The following is a 23,098-nucleotide window of genomic DNA, read 5'->3' on the forward strand; positions in this document are numbered from 1 at the left end:
CCACCTATATGTTCTTCAAAGTTACATTACAGACCTGCCATACTTTTCCACTCAATACAAGGAAAATTAACAAAATATTTCAAGACCTAAGATTTATTGTGCTAGCACCCTCAAACCATATCTTTTTTTATTTAATTTTTGATTTTTATTAAGTTTCATGACAGTAACAGAAAAACATATCTCTTTGCATTATCTTACATAATTTATACCAAACTATTCACAGAAGAATGGGCATGTGGAAGCAATATTTACAGTAAAATTTAATCTTAATGTTCTATAGCAAAAAGACATTTGGTTGAATGGGAGTTATGTACTCAATCCTTTTGGACTAAATGTCAACAAATGTATTTTTGGTTATTCATACAGTCATTTTTTCCATAATTATTATATATTTTTAAAAATGTCAATTCTATCCTGCATTGTAGGAAATGATGTTTATACCAGCATCTAGTTTAAACCATATATTAAATATAAAAAAGACGCTCCCAAAATATTTTATGAACATTTAACTTTAATTAAAATAAATTGTTCTCCACTCTCAATATTCCGCTCTGTGGATATACCGTTCACAAACCTGTATATTTATCTATTCATAAACCCCACATGCTCACCAGAAAAGCAAAGTCTGCTCAAAAAATGTGATGACTTTAAGAGTTTAAGATGATTGATGAACTCATCTTAATAGCAGATATGAATATTTTACGTTCAATAAATTTTGTTGACGAATTAATAAAATGTATTTTATTGTGATAGGACTAAACAGTAAGGTTTGGCTGTTGATATTTATCAGCCAATTTACTAACAAATGCATATGATAAATATCATGATTATTAATAATAATAATAAAAAAAAAATATATATATATATATATATATATATATATGTGTGTGTGTGTATGTATATATATATATATATATATATATATATATATATATATATATATATATATATATATATATATTAAGGGTGGAGCCGAACCCGAATACGGTATTCGGAAGGCACGAATAGCGTGTTTTTACGAATACTTATTTCGAACAAATACTTGAAAAATTATTTGTATTCGGGAGCAAGAAAAACACTATATCAAAAAGCAGCGTTTCCTCATGAGACCACAGTGCATGCCCGCGTGAGTGAGTGAGTGAGAGAGTGAGAGAGAGAGAGAGAGAGAGAGAGAGAGAGAGAGAGAGAGAGAGAGAGTGAGACGCTCAGTCGGAGGGCGGGGCGGAGGTGTCTGACACAATCTTCTCCACAGATACAGACAGAGAAGGCTCGGCTGAGCGAAAAAACTTCTTATCTGCATCACTATTTTTGTTAAATAGATTTTTGTACCTTAATTGGGTTCCAGATGCAGTTTATAAACTTGTAGCGGAGTTTGATCGGGATCGGGAAGTTTGCAATCGGGTGCTCTCTGTTTACGCAACGTTAGCTCTGTTAGCGCGGTAATTTAGACAATAGACTGTTGACAAAGTAACATTAACGTTCGTTTATAAAGGTTAAAATGATGCTTGTGCTGTTGTGTCGAATAGTATCCACTTATGGGAGTTATATGGTACGTCTACATTACTGTCGTTTGCAGACAGCAAGATATATGCTATAGGCTAGTTAACCTTAGCATAGCTTCCCGTCACTTTTTATTAACTTGAAACTCCTCAAATACATTTGGGCACCCGAATAGAAAAAGAGTGAGAGTGCTTCTGACCCATTTCTTGGTCCTCCACCAGTCAAAAAAAAAAAAAAAAACATGTTCTTTGTGGAAGAATTTTACAGTCAGTGGAGCTGCAGATAAAACAAACTGATACTGTAACGTTATAATGTGTGCAAAAGTGAAATCGGCAGAGATATTAAACATCTGTCAACATCTCCTATGCATAATCATTCATTTCTTTTCGGCTAAGTTCCTTTATCAATCTGTAGTTGCCACAGTGGAATGAACCACCAATTTATCCAGCATATGATTTACGCAGTGGCTGCCCTTCCTGCTGCTACCCAGCACTGAGAAACATCCATACACTCTCTTTCACACACACACAATAGGGACAATTTAGCTTACCCAATTCACCTGTATTGCATGTGTTTGGACTGTGGGGGAAACCGGAGCACCCGGAGGAAACCCACGCCAACATGGGGAGAACCCAGTCATGGCTCGAACCAGCAACCTTCACTGTGCCACTGAGCAACCTTCTATGTAATGTATTATCACATGCACTAAAAGCATCCTCTCCTGATACTGTCTGTGAACCCCCCACAAGCATCAATCCCCTCAATCAGCACAGCTATGTTCTGCTAAATCCTCCACAAGCACCAAACCATCAACACAGCCACATTCTGCCCCAGCAAGTCAGTTTCAAACATAAAAAACAAACAAAAAAAAAAAACTTTGTGTCTGTTTTGTGGCAGGCAGATGACAATAGCAAGGCTGTATCTTTTAGTATTATATAGAATACTTTTGTTCTGCCAGATCTCCCAGGCAGGGTTTTATTTAGATTTATTTAGTTAATTTTAGTATTTGGAATTCTGTGCATTGGAAAGAAGTTCTTTCAGAAGAAGAACAGTTTTTTGAAGTATTATTTGTTTTTATTCTGTCTATTCAGTGTCCTTCAACAAGAACGGTGGTGGTGGGGTTCATAATATTCACAATGGTATTTTATTAGTTGTTGCTTTAACCATGGATGAGATAATGGCTTCTATGTTATTTTCTTTTCAATGACATTTCTTGTCACATGTTCAAAAACAACAGCCAATATTGCATATCTATAATTTATATAATGGGTATAATTAAACAATACTTTCACTATAATGTAAATTAGAAGTGTAATAGAAAAATTATAGATTTTTGCGCCATTTTGAATTTTACTCGAATACAAATACAAATACAAATACAAATACTTTTCCCCCCTCAACAAATACAAATACAAATACAAATACCGGCTGCTCCGCACATCCCTAATATATATATATATATATATATATATATATGTATGTATATATATATGTATGTATATATATATGTATATATATATATATATATGTATATGTATATATGTTTTAAATTAACATGCTATTTTTTTCCATGTTTATTTTGGTCTTTTTATTAATAGCTAAACATTTTATTGTACTGTATTAAGGGAACCAAAGAATATAATGAAATAAAGATCCATAAAAATCCTTATTTTTCTTAAAAAATTATCAATTATTTTATCAATCATTTTATAAATTTTTTGTCATCTATGTTGATGCAGTTTATTTCAAGAAAACCATACTAAAACATTTTTTCCCCCTAAATTTATTCTCAGCCATGATTGATCAATTTAATGTGTAAATTTTAGTCATGTTGAAATGCCATTGACCCGACAGTACAAGTCTTCTGTCAGCTTGCCCAAAACTTTTCTCACTGGCCCTGGACCAGTGGGTCCTGGAGTCAATCTAGGGCCTTATATACTTGCAAAATGAATGAAAGCTTTGCAAACAAAAATAAAGTATTGAGCAAAAAAGTTCTTAAACAAATGCAAATCTCCAAAAATCGCAAAGTGAAAATAAAATTTTGAGAAATAGAAATGAAATTTGCAAACAAAAAAGAACATATATACTTATAAATATATACATACAGGGCATGACATTAACACTCACCAAATGCGGGTAGATTTAGGTTATGGCAGTTTAGACAGACACCCCCACTAGCCATTTTGGCTGGTTGAAAATCATATTTAAATTGCCAGTGCTGCCTCATCCCTAAAGATTAGATTTTTAGTTTAAGACAATATGCGTTTGTCAATATGCGTGCAAATGTGCTCTTAGAACCGAGAAGCAGCATGATTGATAATTGTGCGCTCAAGCAAAAGAAAGCAGGTGAATACTTAATGAGAGGATGATCAGGCGCATGGTGAGACACAGGCGATCCTAAGTCACTGAGGTTGTGAGCGAGGCACGGCTGATGTAAAGCGCTCAAATGCTTAAAAGCTCCCGTTTCCTTGTGCACAACAACCGTGCCTGGAAACGCAACTGGTGCGATCGTTTCTCTTTGAAATAGATTGGAAAAAAGTGGCGCTTGTGCAGCCACAGTACTGCTGCTTTCAACAGCAGCTGTTGCTGCTTTTATTTTTACCATTCTTTGTACAGATTATTAATTAGCCTATTGTTAACCTCATGCACGTGATCCTTCTTTCATTATTGACACAGAATGTTTTCCACCTGCTTTCTTTTGCTTGCAGTTATTTTTGTTAATATGGTTTAATTATCATCCTTTACAATAACATTGCTTTTAAAAGGAAATTAACTCTCCATTTATCTATAGTTACCTAAAGATTCTGGGACCTTTAGCCTGATCAAACTACTGTGTATAGTTTTAGATAGCCTAAATGAGAATATTTTTTTTTTAATGAACAAATGATTTTTTTGTTGAATAAAAATTGTATGTATACAGCTATATTTAGCTTGTTTTGACACATTTCTTTTAAAATTTGTGGCAATGAAATAATTATTTGGTGTGGCCTGAGAAAAAAAGGGTAAATTCTTAGTGTTGAGCCCTAAAAAGTGAAAAAAATGTGAAAAAAAGTAAAGGAGGCATGTGGACATAACACAATTTAAATCCAGTAATTTTAGCATGTCAACTTCAAATGTATGCAAATATATTTTCAAAACAACAAAATAGCAAGTGGCTAGTAACATTGGAAAACTATTAGCCACAGTGGCTGGTGATCAAAAAAGTTAATGTCAAGCCCTGTATGGTATGGTATGGTATGAAATGGTATGGTATGTATGTGTGTATGTGTGTATGTATGTGTATATGTACACAGATTATTTTTTCAGTTATTTTTTGTTGCAAATTTCATTTTTATTTCTCAACTAAATTTCCTCTTTGCAGTTCTTTATTTTTGTTAACAACAAGATTTTTTATTTCTCAAATTAATTTTCGTTTTGCAATTTTTGGAGATTTGCATTAATTAATTTATTTGTTGGTTATTACTTTATTTTTGTTGGCAAACCTTTTTTTTATTTTGCAAATATATATGGCCCTAGATTGACTCCATAGTCCTGCTTATTGTCGAGCTCTGTTTATATACTTTTTGTATTACCCAATTGACAGGCCAACATGATGTATCAGGGTTTTTATAAGCAAATGAACTCACAGGAATCCTTTTAGAATCTCAGTACACGAATCTGTTTATTGCCATAATGAAGCTGGTTTTGATTAAAAGGGTGACTTCTTATCTTAAATACATATTATCTATTTGAATTAACTTTCACCTTAGGCCAAGATAAGGCCAATCAAGACTGATCTTAACAAAAGGGTCAAATCCTCATGTGTGTCGTTGTAGTATGTCAGGATTTGGAATGGGCCGGAGCCAGGGGTTTGGAATGAACTCCTTATCCAATAACATCTTCAACGGGACAGGTGAGTGATGTTGATGACAGGAAACACAGAGTGTGTTTTAGAAAGAGGAAGTAGTTTATTCTTATGTTATTTTTGTTTCACTCTACTATTATCTTTGGCAGATGGGAGTGAAAACGTGACAGGAATAGATCTCTCAGAATTCCCAGCACTTGCAGACAGAAGTCGGAGGGAGGGAAATGGCAACCCTACACCGTTGCATAATCCACTGGCTGGAAGGGCGCCCTATGGTACCAGTTCATTTTACACAGTTCCATTAGTTAGCTGAAACTGAAACCCTCTTAGTCTTTATGACCAAGCACGCTTCTACTTGAATAGATGATATGTTGTGAATGCATGCCAAGGTCAGTGGTTTTATTTTTATTTTCAGACAATATCCCTCAAAGGTTTGTTAAAATGTGTTTGTGTGCAGTTGGAATGGTCACAAAGCCATCGAACGAACAGTCGCAGGACTTTTCAATTCACAACGAAGACTTCCCAGCCCTGCCTGGCCCCAACTATAAGGACCCGACATTAAGCACGGATGAAAGCAAATCAGTTAGTATTGCCTGAATTAGATTTTTTATCAATTTCAAAGAGACATTGCTTAAATAACATGTCATTATATCGCAGGATGGGGTATAAGGATGCTTAGATCTTCCAGTGCTTCATCCATTGCTTTGATTTTATCTCATGTTTCTGGCCTTTACTGTTGTTTCAGAGCTTAAACTCTTCAGGCAAAGGCAGCTCGAGTGCAGATGGACCCAAGTTTCCCGGTGACAAGACATCATCAGCACAGAATAACAACCAGCAGAAGAAAGGGATCCAGGTGTTGCCTGACGGTGAGGGTCATTTTCAAACTGCACCAAAAAACATGACAGTTGAATTAAATATTGTTCAAAGCATGAAATGCTTCCTTTAAACAATGCACAAGCACATCTGTTTTCCCTCATTATAGCAAATATTAGTAATTTAGTAATGTTGACTGACCAAAATTTTAGTTTAATATTTCATTACAGTTCAGTATAAACTTTCAGGGCTTGAAATTAACCATTTTGCTTGGTTAAAATTTAAGGAGCACCAGTTAAAATTTTGTCACACCCACCATTTATGAGCCCCGTTACTGCAAGATTTATATGAACGGATTCATTGCATTTGAAATCAACACTAATCAAAACTAGCAAAAAAAAAATACATAAATAATATGACTGTGCTGCGCTCTTACGGGTTGTGTCCAATATTGCACAGATACTATTTACATATTTGCATACGTCATCTTAATAGCAATAACGGTCATTTCTTGAGCTGCAATAATGATTTGATTAATTAAGTGAATGCAAGCCCTTTTGCGATGGTCTACATCAGGGGTCACCAATCCTGGTCCTGGAGGGCCGGTGTCCCTGCAGGGTTTAGCTCCATCTTGCCTCAACACACCTGCCTGCATGTTTCAAGTACACCCAGTAAGACCTTGATTAGCTTGTTCAGGTGTGGTTGATTAGTGTTGGAGCTAAAATCTGCAGGACACCGGCCCTCAAGGAACAAGTTTGGTGACCACTGGTCTACATGGTGTTACATTTTAAATATAGCTGCCACTTGCACGGCTGACAGCATCCTAACAATTGACCCTTCGCTAAGCCCCACCCTCCTTAGTTACTGTTGCCATGCCTGTCAAGTTTTCGTGCCTGGTACGTCTTTGACAATGTGTATGCGCCGGTGTCAGACATTCCCAGGGATATAATTAGTCATTTTCGGCGAACAGGTGAGATATGCGAGAAAGCTAGACAAAAAAGGACTGCAGTATGCATTACAGGGGTATGTTCACCATATAATATGCCACCGATTAGAGAATAAGTTGTAATTTCAAATATTCGTAGCTTGAAACAGATGGTATATATGAAGTTCAGTAAAGTTAGCAACAGATTCGCAGATTTGTATTTTCCGGATCAATAACTCATGACCTATTCTCTATTAATATGACTACTATGGCGAAGGCTTAAAAGGAGCAGTGCTCATAATATGGAGCGGAAAAAAAAGACAGCTGTGAAACATAACCTGCTTTGTATTTTTGTAGGATAAACAGTTTAGATCTTGTTAGGGTCAGAGGTGTGTGAGTTACTGCCGTTCGTCTATCACTAAATGTGTCAGGAATATCAAAACAAAACCAAGTTAACGCCGCTTCTTTAGTGCCCCTTAGAGATGCGCGGATGGGCTATTATTTCATCCGCAACCGCATCCCAAAACTCATCATCAGTCCGCCATCCATCCGCACTAACATTTTTGACCAAATTTTAAAACCGCACCCGCCCGCCATCTGCTGACTAAGCTCTTTATTTGAATGGCTTATTCCTTTTTATTATTAAATGAATGTTTCTTTATTGATTATTAGAAAATAGAGAATGACTTTAATGACATGCAGTTAATCCAAACGTGCAAGTCAAATCCAGCAGTAATTGACGCTTTGAAGTGACACTAAACAATACGAGGACGTGTCGTTTCACTTGATTCAATTCCTCGGTCCTTGAGTCTTTTCCTTGCCTCCTTCACTCGCATCCTATAGGGGTGGAAAGACGATGAAAGAAAGCAAGGAAAGGAAACGAGGATACACTAATAAGAAATGAGAAGCACCCCTATAAAGCTCTCAGAATATCAGCAGTGAACTCCGTCTCCAATTGGCGCACAGGGACAAAAATACATAAATAGCCTAAATTAAACGGACTGTACAGTACAATTTTTTTTATTATTATTGTAGCCTAATAGAAAACGCAATTTGACACATCATTTCAACATTCAGACGAGAGCGCCTGGCCTCAATGCGCCCTGCTGCACTGAAGGAGCGCTCGCTCGCAGCACTTGTTGCTGGAATGCATAGAATTCTCTTGGCAAGGTGCTGTAGTCGTGGGAATGACTGGCCTTGTTTCTCCTAAAAGGAAAGTAGATTTTCCTCTGCTGATCCGTCTATACGGAAGTTTGTAGAGGAATACTTCTGTACTTCATCCAGAATTAGTGTATCCGATTCCTCCTCTCATTCTGTGAAGTCAGTCCTAGGCTTTTTCGTTGGTGCGCCAGCTATGTGTACAAAAACAGTACAACTGCCCACCACCCGCCCGAATTTAATTAAAATTGTATTTTTCGTCACGTCATTCGCCCGATCCGCGGTTTATCCGCGGATTCCGCGGCTGTAACCGCCATCCGCGCATCTCTAGCGCCCCTCACAGAGCTTGATGCACACTAGCATTTTTTCCCTTGGGTTTTTGGTTTTGAAAAGGGAAACTTGTTTCCCTCGCTCGAAAGCTTGACAGAGCCTCTGTGCGTATCTACGGTTGTTAAGCCACGGTTGGTGGGTGGCGGTTTTTGGATGTGGCTTAGCGAAGGGTCAATTAAATCAAGGATTAAACAGAACCTATTATGCTTAAAATGTGTAGATGTGGCAAACGCTGTTACCTGCAAACTAATCGTCACATCGGCTTTACAGTCCTTTTCATAGCAGACTTTAACCCAATGGAACTTTTTTTATATCCACTCTTCAAAAAGTGTAAATGGTTGATTAACATTCACTAAATGATCACTGATCGGATGTGCCTTTATTTGTAACTTTAGGTGGTTTCTAAAACAAATTCTATCAGTGTATTTTTATTCTCATCTTCAGCTTTTTATATTTTTGCGGTTATAGCTCCCAGTCATATGAAGACAGAAGGCATAGACTAAGTGATTGACAGCTGATATTAACCAATCATTCGTGTTTAGTTCTTGAGCAGTGAGACAATCAGAAGAGCTTTAAGGTGGGGCAAGCATTGCAGGCTTTGTTTACTGCAGCAAGTTGACATGACAACTGTATTAAACTATTTCTGAGCGCTGCATTTCGCATTTCAGGTGCAAAGATGCATCCTGCGTGAATGTGTCCTTAATCCGTGCATGCGGTGAAAATTTTGCAGTGAAAACTGGTCACACTGCAACAATTTTATGCACTTACACAAATGCTCTCAAATATATCCTGAGGTCGCATAGATAAAATTTCCAATAGTATCTGGATGCAGCCTTTATGATGCAAGCTGAGATTGCATCACTCAGCGATGCAATGTCAGACACAATGCACACAATGGAGTGCGTGACGTCACTGTGAGGGGTAGGGTTAGGGGTGGGATTAGGTGAGCGCATTAAAAAGCATTGGATGCAGCTCAGATTGCACTGCACCAGGTCTGTATCCTGACTCCTCAATATTTCGGGCGCTTAAGCGACCCAAAGTTAATTTCGTTGACAAAATTTTCTGCATAATTTTTGTGATGAACAAGTTTCTACTGTTGAAAATAAATAAATATCAAGTGATGATGATGACCACTATAATAAAAATATACTGACTTTTCATTGACTTTTAAAAATGAGATGAGAATGTGATTGAGGGATGTATTTTGGTAAATATCTTATCAGAATAAATTTTTTGTCTTTAATAGAAAAGCTATATTCTACATTTTTAATAAGACTATTTAATTTAATTAGTTTTTTTATTTTGTATTTTAGTCAACTAAATGTAGAGTAGATTTGGTCGACTAAAACCTTATAAAATTTAGTGGAATAAAACTAAAATGATTCAGAAGATTAAAATGTGACTAAAATTAAAATGGAATTTTAGTCAAAAGACTAATACTAAAACTAAATTAAAATTTGCTGTCAAAATTAACACTGATGAGACCAAAGTGGTGGCAATTTCAAGCCCTGTACAAATTTATACATTTTATAAGCTTTTATAGAAAAAAAACAAACAATATATATGTAGTAGTAAAAAAAAAATACATATATATATATATATATATATATATATATATATATATATATATATATATATATATATATATATATAGTAGTAATTTCTTCTGTACTGTCTTTTCCTAGTTAAGGTATAAACTAGGAAAAAGTATGTAAAGGTACCGTTAAATGGTCCGTAAAATATGAAAAGTTATGTAAATCATATATTTACCATATTAATATAAAAATATATAAAAAAATTCAATTGAAAAATTAAATTGAAACTAAATAAATACAAAAAAATTCATTTAAATGTGTGTGTGTGTGTGTGTGTGTGTGTGTGTGTGTGTGTGTGTGTGTGTGTGTGTGTGTGTGTGTGTGTGTGTGTGTGTGTGTGTGTGTGTGTGTGTGTGTGTGTGTGTGTGTGTGTGTGTGGATGGATTTATTAATATACGTAAATGTAATCAGAATTGAAGATACGTCTGTTGATTACGAATTGCTTAAATTCATTGGTCAAAAGATGTAGGACACTTACAATCAAACTTGACATTCGTTCTTTTCTTTTCTAGGCAAGGTAACGAACATTCCCTCAGGAATGGTGACAGATCAGTTTGGAATGATTGGACTCTTGACATTCATTAGGGCAGCTGAGACAGATCCTGGGATGGTTCACCTAGCCTTAGGAAGTGACCTAACAACGCTAGGACTCAACCTTAACTCTCCAGAGTAAGAACGAAATACCAAATAATGACTTCTTGTATGTAAATATTTTCTTTTAACCTTGCATTTTTTTTGTTCATTCTTTTCTTGTAGGAATCTGTATCCCAAGTTTGCATCTCCTTGGGCTTCAGCTCCATGTCGGCCACAAGACATTGGTAAGAGTTCATTTGAATTAACTAGTAGAGATGACCCACACATTTTGGTTGTTCAATAATGAATTAAACTTTTCTTCCTGTTGTTTTTTAGACTTCCATGTTCCTTCAGAGTACTTAACCAACATTCACATAAGGGACAAGGTGAGGTGATGAACTCTTGGGCTGGGTATCAAATTCAGATGTCTATATAAGATTCTGATTGGCAAGCTCATGATTTGATTCAGTGATTTACTGCAAATGCTATTGATATCTCTAATAATGACTAGTAAAGACTATATATATATCATGTGTACATTGAAACAGAACCTAACTCTATATTTTAGACTCTCTTATTTTAGTCTTCATTCACGCATTATTTTTTCAGCTTAGTCCCTTTATTAATCAGGGGGCAGAATGAACCACCAACTTATCCAGCATATATTCTATGCAGCGGATGCCCTTCCTGTCACAACCTATCACTGGGAAACACCCATACACTCTCACTCACACACTTACACTACGGATAATTTAGCTTACCCAATTCACCTATAGTGCATGTCTTTGGACTTTTTTGGGGAAAACCGGAGCACTCGGTGGAAACTCGTGCAAACACAGGGAGAACATGCAAACTCCAGTCTTTTGGTGTTATTTGAACTAACTGCATTTTTGCTGCAAGAGTTGATTTTTTTTTAATGGGTTTCTATTGGCAGAGAGCATTTTACACCATGGGTGCCTCGCATTTTAACCCCCTGCTGCACTTCTTGTTTTTGACAAAATGCTCTGTGCATCTCCAGTTGAAAAAAAATCAACTGTGTGCTGAAGAACGGCCTGATGCTATGGTTGCCTAGCAACAAAATAGTGCAGCACACTGCTCTTTACTGAAGTCAACAAAAAGGCAGCGCATGCATTTTGGTGCATTTTTCATTTACACTGCCCATTTTGAATAAGAAATTATGCACAAAAACGTGTGTTAAAGTGTCTTAAAGCCATTTATTGGACAGAATTGTTTGTGCTCCCATGACGCAGTGTCTAGTGTGCAACCATTAGCTGTGCTGTCTGAAGAACAGCCACTGACAAACTTACTGTAGCTTTGAGGGCTTATTTACATATTGCACCTTTTGCTTACACATGCTTTTTATTCGAAATATAAACTTGCAAATAAAAAGCTACGTGTTTGTGATATGTGTGTTGTAATGATTTCATTTAGAACAACAGACTAGACAAAGCAGAACAGGCAAACACAACACTTTTTTTTAGTTTGTTTTGTTCACGAGTAAGCTTGTATCTGAGCTAGAGGTGTGGCATGGACTGTGGTTTGTTAGTGGTGGGTCAATGAACAGCATGTCTGATGGTTGCTTAGCTATGACAGTCTATTGGTGCACAATTCAAACTAGGAGATCCTGAAAACCCCAAATGTGTTTGTTTGGGAGCAGCTAGCTCTTGGTCCATTCGTTTTGTGTGCTCCAGTGAGATATTACTGTGTTTACAACCGCCCAAAAGAGCCACACCAATGGAAGAAACGAACTTGAGTTCATTTCAAACAAACCAAACAAGACAGTGTGAATACACCATCAGGGATTTCAGGAAAAGACACTGGGCCTCCATTTAAGTTAGACAAACACGCACATATAGATATACCTAGTTTCTACACACATCAAATAAAGTCTACATATATTAATATGATGTCTATGAAGCATATTCAGTCAAGGGCAGTTAATGTTTTTTTGATTAATTTTAACAACATAAACTGTATAATATTTGGCTGCTGTCGCTTTAAGATATTATACAGTGATTATGCCTCTAAAATGCTTTCACTTTAGACTTGATTGACTATTTACACGTACACCGGAAGGGCATTTCGAATTAAAAACATGTATTTAATACTTTAAGTTGTAATAAGGCACAAAAACGACACCCAACACTCGCATACTGGGGTGTCTCTGTGCTCAGACTCTGGGTATTTGCATTACAAAGCCACATTAGTCTTGTTTATATGCGATTACTCCTGTTTCTTTGCTGCTGTTATGTGCAGAAGTACTGCACTGCATGTACTGTTGTAGTCAGAATTATTAGCCCCCCTGACTTATTAGCGCCCCTGTTTATTTTTTTCCCAAATTTCTGTTTAATGAAGGGAATATTCAGCACATTTCTAAGCATAATAGTTTTAGAAACCTATTTCTAATAACTGATTTATTTTATCTTTGTCATGATGACAGTAAATAATATTTTACTTGATATTTTTCAAGACACATCTATACAGCTTAAAGTGACATTTAAAGGCTTAACTAGGTTAATAAGGTGAACTAGGCAGGTTAGGGTAATTAGGCAAGTTATTGTATAACGATGGTTTGTTCTGTAGACTATCGAAAAAAAAATTAGCTTTAAGGGGCTATTAATTTTGTCCCAAAATTGTTTTTAAAAAAATGTAAAACTGCTTTTATTCTAGCCGAAATAAAACAAATAAGACTTTCTCCAGAAGAAAAAATAATATCAGACATACTGTGAAAATTTCCTTGCTCTGTTAAACATCATTTGGGAAATATTTAAAAAAAGAAAAAAAAAATCAAAAGGGGGCTAATAATTCTGACTTCAACTGTATATGTTTACAGATCAAATAGAAACCGAAAACCTTTGTTGATTGACATTAAATAACATCCGCTCCTGCCACACTTTTCTTTCTCATGCCTAGGCGTCCCACACTTATAAAAGCTCCGGAATGCATAAAATAGAAAAAAAGAAAACAATTTATGGCTTTTAAATCTGTATCGAATCAAAAATATATTTGAAACAATATGTAAATAGAGATTTTATTTTATTACACTTTTTTTTTTTTTACCCAGCCCTAATAAACACTTAAATAAAACTGGTTTGCAACCATAATTTGGACCTAGCTGATCTCTTAATGTACTTATTTTCTTTTATTTTAGCTGGCTGCAATAAAACTGGGGCGATATGGTGAAGACCTGCTGTTCTACCTCTACTACATGAACGGAGGAGACCTCTTACAACTCCTCGCTGCCGTTGAACTGTACGTCCAGAACATTCAGTCTTTCTTGCTGTACATTTCTATTGGTAAGTAACCACAGGTGGGAATGGAGAGGCTAAATGGAAGGTTTTGTTGTATCGTAGCTTCAACCGGGACTGGCGGTACCATAAAGAGGAAAGAGTTTGGATCACAAGAGCACCTGGCATGGAGCCCACGCTAAAGACCAACACTTACGAGAGAGGAACATATTACTTCTTCGATTGTCATAACTGGAGGAAGGTCGCTAAGGTAAACATGCTGAATTCACTGTCCTACATTTTTGCCTTGAGCTACAGACAGTTGCTGATAGTTTTTTGCTGTTGTTGCTAGGGCTGCACAATGTATCGTTTCAGCACCCATATCCCAATGTCCGCATTCGCAATAGCCACATCGCAACGATATTCAATGTTGAGTACATTTATAGTTAACCAGGATCTACAGTATGGTATTTAATCACTGTATTTATATGGAATTTCTATGATTTATGCAAAGTAAATTCTTACTTAAAAATTTTTCTTCTGTTTCTAGTCCAAATATCAACATTTTAAATTTTTACTTCGTCCACTGGTAGATAATTTAGCTTGTTTTAGGGAACAACTCTAAATTTTCACTATTTCTTCTGATGGTGAAAACTGAACCATTTTTTAAATTTTGTTTAGAAATTTGTTTTTACAAATTTGAAGTACAAACGAGATGAAGTAAATTAAGAAAAGCATGTTTTTGTATTGTGATAATTCAATATCTGTACATGAATACTGTTAGACTCCCCAGAAAACAGAAGTAGAGCTCTTCAAACCATCTTGTGAAACTGTATTTATATCACAGTGTTTATCGCAGAAAAATCAAATATCACAATATCAGATTTGTCTAATATCGTGCAGCCCTAGTTGTTGCTAGTTTGTGAGAACAACTTTTTTTTTTGTGGTCAAATGGGTTATTTTTACATTTAAACAAATAACAGTGTCCGTCATAGACACGTGTAAATGTCTGAAGACACAAATTCTTAAATATTTGACCCAGAACCACAAAACCAGTCATAAGTTTCAATTTGTGTAACTTGTAAACTGAACTAATAGGCTTTTCACTAATATACTTAGTTGTATTTCCGACACAATTTCTCCTATCCTAACAGTTTGATTATATGTAGTCTGAGGGTTAAAAAAAAAATATTAAGAAAGTGATCAAAAAAAAATAAAGTGCTTAGAAATGCAATTTACAAAACAAGAAGTTTACAAAATAGGAAATTTACAAAATAACATTTAATGATAATCAAATGATTTCTGGCATAAAAGAAAAATCAACGAATGTTTATTTGAAGTTATCAAAATGAATGTTCAATGTGCAATCCGATGGTATAGCCATGTCATTTGAAAGAAAGAAAAAAAAATAATTAGAACAAAATAAAAGGGAAAAAATAAACCACAAAAACAATTGCCTATGAACTTTGACAATAAATATCCAAAATAAATAAATAAAGCCTAATTGACACATAAAGCCACTTCTCTGACATGCAAAGGCAGGATATCTATAAAAGGAGACCACATATTTTGGAAGCTTTGCATGCTATTATTAAGCACATCTTTCAATGAAATTGTGACTATTGCCTAAATTGTACATTATAATATATATATATATATATATATATATATATATATATATAGTTTTAAAAAAAAGTTTCCTTTTATCGATCGTATATTTCCAACAACTAAAGAGGAAAATCAGGATTGAAGTCACCATGAAGTCAAAATGATCATTTTTAATGGAATTTTGCTACAATTTTTATAAATGATTTATCTGTGCACATAGATTTTTTTTATTAAAAAAAATATACTTAAAGCACTTTTCCACTGCATGGTACAGTAGACTTCAGAACCGCTTACTTTTTGGGGGATTTTCCACTGTGTTCCATACCAAGTACCTTACACTTTTTTTAGTACCACCTCTTCGGGTGATGTTCCAAGTGAGCCGCAATATTACCAAAATGTAAGACAATCAAACCTGCTGATCACTGATTGGTCCAAAAGAAGCATCATTTTTAACTTTATTGGTTTAATGACATAAGACGCCAAACTTGCATTATTTAAATAGTCGGCAGCATCTATTGCTATATTGTTGGTTTGCAAGACTAAACCATTTTAAACCTCCGTAATATAAAGACACCTGTAAAGGCATCAGTAGCTATGTTTCTATCCACCTATTTTAGGTGCATTTTAGATATGTGGTGGATACGCATCAATTCTGAAATTGCACATAAAAAATGTACGCGCATAACTGAGTAGGGTTTTTATTCGATGAGAAAAAATGTGCATAAACTACGATGGAAACTTTTACTGATCAAATTTCAGTACGCACATTAAAAAAGGTCACGTGAATTTGTTATAGATAGATTATGTGATAATAAAAATGTGTGTGAATTAGAGCTGCACAATTAATCGTAAAAAGATTGCGATCTCGATTCGACCCCCTAGACGATCTTAATCCACCATTTCTACGATTCTGTCAATCATATTTTCAAGTGCAGGAGAGAAGCAAAGGCGGCTGCACGAGTCTTTTCATTCTTTCACATACATTGCTCTGCGACATGGACACCTCCGAATGATGTTGAAAGAGTCACATACTGTATTTATAAGGTATAATTCACTTAAAAATGTCATTTTTGTCTTCATAAAACGCTGTATTCGCGGTCGGGAAATTACACGTGACGTGAGCTGCTGACTGTGAGCTGTAGTGCGGGCACGCGCCCTACTTAATGATAGACGCGCGCGCTTCTCCTTTAGTGAACAGAACCTGCTGTGAGTAACAGGTAATAAAGTTGTAAATATACTGAGTTTGTGGCACAGAGGGATCGTTTGGGTGCCGCGCGTGAAGTATGAACAGCACTTAGCAGTGAAAATGAAACTGAAGGCGTGCACATCATTTAAATAATCATACCGCATTTTAGAGTTATGACTGCGACAAGCATTTGATATGTTTTTTCTTTCATAGCGAACACACAGTTGTGCATGAAAATAAATATTTACAGTGTCAGTATAACTACTCTAGCCTATATAATGTTTACCAGTGAATTAAGTGGTCTAATAATGTTGTCAAGGATTGCAATCATATGTCTCAAACTTAATTCAACATTAGAATTATTATAAGTAGAATAGAATTATTTATAGAAACCAGTAGACATGCACATATTATTGTTGTTTTACCATATGTTTGAAAAATAATAATAATAATAATTGCCGACTCATATTAACCTTTGTTTTACATCTACAGAAACGTGAGAGAATCGTGATCTTTATCTTAACCAAAAAAATCGCGATTCTCATTTTAGCCAGAATTGTGCAGCTCTAGTGTGAATGGACAAACCAGCAGGCTGAGCACATTGTAAAACATTGGATTTGTTCATTTTTAAACAGCGTCACCATTTAAGTAATTGTGTCTTAAACCTTTAAACGCCACCATGTGTTCATTACATATCAGCATTGTCTTCTGTGGTTTCTACTACCGCAGCAATTTTCGTTTTTACTTTTGATATTTGGGCGCCAGTTAATCAGGAAGTGACGATTTTATCCTCTTTGACTTGTTAGATGGAAATGCTGCTTTATTCGCCCGTCTTTTATGCGTTATTCCAGTTTTGTGCATAAATTTAATTAACATTTTTGTATGGAAACAGCTACTGTCAGTAGGTGGTCGACAAGTCTTGTTGGTAGGCCCTGGAATGAAAATGCTTTTAGGAACTCATGGCAGTATATACAGCACAGGGCTCGAAACTGCGACCTTGTTGTTCACGTATGTGCCCAAAATTTAAGCTATGCAACCTCATAATATATTTTGGAGCATTTGTGCGACTGCATATAATAGTTGTAGTGCGACCTGTTTAGATTTTTTTTTTATAAAAACGTGCTGAATCGCTCTTCCCTGCCGCTCTATATTGCTTAATATTCGCTGTCAATCACTCGAGGCTTTCCAGCGTCACATGACAGGGAGCTTTTATGACTGCAGGAAATGCAAACGGCTGAAGAGTGAAAAGTACACCTGTTTGCAAACGCCACCTTAAGTTATAATAATAACAGTGGCGCAGATGAGAGCAATCTTGACATGTGGTGAATATTGATCCGCCAGCTGAGATCAATCAAGGAATCTCAATGCATTGCATTGACTCCATGTTTAGCGCAAATGTCTGCTAAATGTAACATTTAATACTGTACACATCATGGCCAATGAAGCTCGCCTTTACCAAGTTTACACTGAAACTGCGACTCATAACAAAGAGCGGTGGTCATCGCGAGAATCTTGCTCTGCATGCTCATAAATTGGTCCGGCTGACTCGCCAGCTTTCCACAAACACAGAACAATGAAGATCAGCTCATAACAAGACTGAGCAGTTACAACGACACAAACTGAAATCAAAAATCTATCACTCACAAAGAGTAATAGAAGTGAGACTTTCTTTTGTTCGTTCTATCTTGAGATGTAAATTATTTTGCTACTTTGCTACTACGTAAATTATTTAGCTACTCTCTGCCTTGAATTGAAGGATTTATTAAAATCTTTCGTTTGTTTTGTAGCAGAAATATTATTTATTAAATTGATATGCATATAAAAACAATAGTGCAAAATAAACATTTCTTACTGCAATGATTCATTTTTGTTTGAAACATCAATTTATTTTTGATGAAGTAATAGACTTTTTATAGCAGATAACTCGCATTCAAGTGTATTCAAGGCAGCATCATTATGAGAAATGTAATTTATTGTTACTGTTATTGTCATTTTCATCATCATTAATATTCTATAATTATTAGACATTCATTTTGGAATTATTGCACACAAATATCAATGTCATCACAGCATTAGTTAGATAGTTGTTTCTGGTTTATTATTCCTAATTGATGTCGTTTTAAAATACAATAAATCCCTTAAAATGCAATTTGCTATGGTGCTCATTCATTTTTGGTGGGTGCTCCTAAATTTTCTCTGGTGCTCCTAAATTCTTTTTGGTGCTCCTTAATATTTGAAGTTGGGAGCACCGTGCAACCAAGTCAAAAAGTTAGTTTCGAGCCCTGCAGCACAACTATAGCGAAAATCCCAGCCACCTTAAATGGTACTCAACTGCAGTGAAAGCGCAATGAGCGGAGCTGTACCATTCCAACGGAAAAGCTGCTTTAGTATACGTCACATCAGTAGCAAACTGCTAAGATCCAACCAATTCCAAAGGAAAAAATCTCAGTTAGAATTATTTACTCAATCAGAAAGTGTTTTTACTGTGATATACATCACAATAGGGAAGAAAAAAATGTCAGAAAAGTGAACTGAGGCTGCATTTACACTGCATGGTTCAAGTGACTCAATTTTCTGTTATATGGCACAGATCGAATATAACCCATGTACATGCAAGCAGGAAACAATCATATGGATTCTGATTTACTCTAATCCGATTCAGACCTTGTTATTTTGTGGAAAATTATCCAATATGAACCGGATTTGAGCTCTCGTGTCTGCAGTGTAAGCAGGTAGATTGAATTTTTACGTCAATGCGAGACGCGCATCATTAAAAACCATAGCAAATGAAGTCAAGTCTGACGCTTTCATTTCAGAACAGACTTCAGCAGAGTCCCAAGCCTTACATCTCATACACGAGGACTAAAAAGCGTTGCCATGTAGCACTAGTATTTAAGCATATTAACGAGAGAGAGCAATATCCGCCACCTAACCAATATAAACAAAACTATTGCATGCGTCACATGCATAAATCATGCCATGGACTTTACATTAAGATGCCTACCGGATTAAAAAGGCCTAGATTAAAAGATGGCCAAATGACAGAACTTTTCTGTCATAGACTATAGGAAAACAGCTTGTCAAAAAGACAAAAAAAAAAAAAGATTGAGACCCTGCAAACATATTAAATACAGGAAAGGAGAAAAGGGCGCTCCTGTAGTATTAGCTGTCAGTCAGCGCCCGCTCCCTTTTTTTTTTTTCCCTGGTCATTGCGCCTTTGCTGTGTGCTATGTAAATGCAGACATTCGGATACAAGTCCCTTTTAAAAGATGATGTAAGCTGGTCAGCAAAAAAATCACAAAAGTCACAAAATGGGAATTGACCATCAAGATCTGTAGTGTAAATGCAGCCTAATAGAGAAGCTGATTTGTTTGTCAATGCCGATCATGTTCTGAATTCTAAAGTGAACTGTTTTTCCATCTGTAAATATGGCTGGACATCAGCTGTGTTCTTTTCTCTGGTCTCCACAGGAGTTTCACCTGGAATACGACAAGCTAGAAGAGCGGCCTCACGTGCCAACAACCTTCAATTACAATCCGGCCCAGCAGGCCTTCTGAAGCGGAGTCCGTCAGCGCCCGTCAGCTCTAGGAGCGATCGGCCAGAGACAGCCAGCCGACCTGCCCGACCACAAAAAACCTGGTTTTATTCCTCAACTATCTGGACAAGGACTGCGGGAGGGGGAGGGGGGGATGGCGGGGGTCTCCACCTTAAGAACTGGGGGGGAGGGACCCTGCCTTACAAATTATGTGCTGCCCGAACACAAAACTTCTATATATTTTCATTCTGTTTTTAAAATCCCCTCTTACGTTTTTTTTTTTCTTTTCTTTTCTCTTCTTCTTCTCCCTCCATTTCATTTCGAGCAGGGTCAATGTTTTGTTTACTCCTCTGATGGAAAGCCCCTTTTGGTGTTTGCCTGGAGTCTTTGAAGTTGCAGTACAGCACACAAACACAACCATTGGTATTTAAAAAGAAAAAAACAACAAGGCAGTTTGCGCTTTGTTTTCCGAAGCGCGCTGCGAAAACCAACAGGACAGACACAAAGACAAATCCAATACATGTGAATACACAAGGGCGAAAGAAAATGCAATGTTCATTGTTGCACTATTTAGTAATAAAAGAACACAAAAATTGTTTTCTGCTTTTGTTTTAATGTGGGGGAAATAAAAAAAAAAAAAAACACGATCGCTCCGCTCCCGTCGGTGTCTGGAAGGACGCACAGCCCTGTCATTAACATCTTGGAGGTGCTTTTTTATTTTGGTTTGTTTTTTTTTTTGCCCCCCCCTTTTTTTCCAACATATTTTCATTCCTTTTGCTCCATCCACCTGCGTTCCTCATCCCGAGCTGTTTACTGCTTAGTTTCAATAAATCCCGATCAGACTGTTTCAGTGAGCGTTGTTGGGCACAACCTCTGGACCAGGCGGTTGTGAGCTTACCGAGAAACATTGTTCCAGAATGACTACAAACCCTTTTCAGTCTTTGTTACGATTTTGTAATAAACGTGTACATTTTTTTAATTTTTGGACATCACATGAATAAAGATATGTATGTATGAATGTGTATATATATGATATATATAGATAGATGTATCTATATATATATATACATGACGTCTATTTTGGAAGAAGTAACTATGCTTGACCTCGTTTTTAGGAGGTGACAGAAATGGCATTATGTGGTAGAAGCAAAAACACAAAAGACAAAAAAAAAAAAACTAAACAATTTAGTGAAGAGTATGTTGAGCTGCCAGACGGGGAATCACGTTTGTTACCCTGTGCACTTAAAGACCAATTCAACGAAACGAATAAAGGTGACGTGCGGAAGGCCTGACTTTGACTGACTTGGGGACATCTGTATTGCGACAAACAAAACAAAATACAAAAAAATAAACAAGGGGGTGGAGACATTTCAGCTGCAGCTATTTGAATAGAAGCATTTCGTAGGAAAGGGAAAACCGATAGTACGAAAAACAGACCAATCTTGTATTTTCTGACCACCTTTAAAGCTCCCTTTCTTTGTAATAAAGCAGAACGGCTTTCCTGAACCAGTGTTTGGACTCTGTGTAGGAAGGATGTGCGTGTGTGTGTGTGTGTATGTGTGAAAGCACACTTTATGCATGATTAAGAACTAACCCTTTGCTTCTTTTCCAAGTCTTTTAATATAGATGCCATGAGGTTAATGAGGTAATATACAACACGACTGCTTACAAAATAGGCAAAGAGGAATCAATCGGATGGAATGAAGAAACTGCTGTGCAGTGCTCTTGAATACTGTAAGACAGCAGCAGCTTTAAGGCAAGTGCAATTCAACTTCATCACAGTGCTCAAGGATGATTGATGTTTTTCTGTTTAGGCAGCACAAGTAGACTGAACAATGTGTTAGTGTGCTACATTCTTTATTATAGATCATTTACAAGGAGATTCGAGCCTGAAATTATTAGTAAATTAGTATTCTGGATGAGTAGACAACTATAGTATTCTATTTTATAATTTTTTTTTTTGGAAATAGGTTCATTTTACAAGTCACCTATAGATAAATGGTTGAGTTTTAGCATTTTTGAATTCATTCAGCCGATCTCTGGTTCTGGCAGGAGCAATTTTATCTTAGCATTAATCATTGAATCGGATTAGACCATTAGCATCTCGCTCAAAAAAAAAAAGTTTTTTTAAAAGCATTTAGACTTTCTTAAAAGAGAAATGCCTCATTCACACTAGCAGCCCATCACTCTGTGTAGATCTACTAAACATAGAATACAACCGGCCTCTGAGCAAGCAGAGAGAGGATCACATGAGCTTTACTGGTGCTCATTTTGGCTGTCGCTCCTTATTTGCATAAAGTTGAAGGATACTCAACTATTTCCTGTCAGTTGACATCCACCTGTTGCTCACATAGATGGAGGTTGCTGGAAGTCGCTCACTCTCCATTGAGATGAACAGTCGTTTGTAGTGTGAATGAAGCTTTACTCAAGAAGAAAGCCCCACCTCTAAACATTCTGTTTCAATTGGAATTTGAGGTGTCCTATCAGGAGCACTTTTAGCTTAGCTTAGCATAAACCATTGAATCGGATTAGACCATTAGAATTTCACTCAAAGTATACTCTTTTAAGAAATTCAAAACAAAATGCTAATGGTCTAATCCGTTTCAATGATTTATGCTATGCTAAGCTAAAAAAAAAACTCCCATCAGACTCAGAGATTGGCTGAATGGATCAAAAAATGGCAAAACAATAGTTTTACTGCAGGGGACTTCTAAAATGGGCCATTTTCCAAAAAAAGTTCCATGTTCATTTACTAAATAAACATTACGTGTATAATTCACCCAGATAAATTAAGTCTGAAATCA

General features: G+C 36.1%; 1 protein-coding gene across 7 annotated transcripts in view; it reads left to right on the forward strand.

Moving 5' to 3' along the window:
• The window catches only part of cnot2 (CCR4-NOT transcription complex, subunit 2), a 31,449-nt gene extending 10,141 nt beyond the window's left edge, over positions 1–21,308 (forward strand). For 6 of the 7 annotated variants that reach the window (XM_087310252.1, XM_087310251.1, XM_087310255.1 and 3 more), the window contains exons 6-15: positions 5,316–5,392; positions 5,494–5,619; positions 5,802–5,926; positions 6,090–6,210; positions 10,678–10,834; positions 10,922–10,983; positions 11,075–11,124; positions 13,890–13,990; positions 14,092–14,236; positions 20,230–21,308. In XM_087310252.1, coding sequence (XP_087166378.1) covers positions 5,316–5,392; positions 5,494–5,619; positions 5,802–5,926; positions 6,090–6,210; positions 10,678–10,834; positions 10,922–10,983; positions 11,075–11,124; positions 13,890–13,990; positions 14,092–14,236; positions 20,230–20,316 — 1,051 coding nt within the window. In that variant the 3' untranslated portion in view covers positions 20,317–21,308. 7 annotated transcript variants of the gene reach the window in all.
• Positions 21,309–23,098: the final 1,790 nt, after the last annotated feature.

The sequence above is a fragment of the Danio rerio genome, chromosome 25 (assembly GCF_052040795.2).
Source record: "Danio rerio strain M-AB ecotype USA chromosome 25, GRCz13ab, whole genome shotgun sequence".
NCBI classification, from domain to species: Eukaryota; Metazoa; Chordata; class Actinopteri; order Cypriniformes; family Danionidae; genus Danio; species Danio rerio.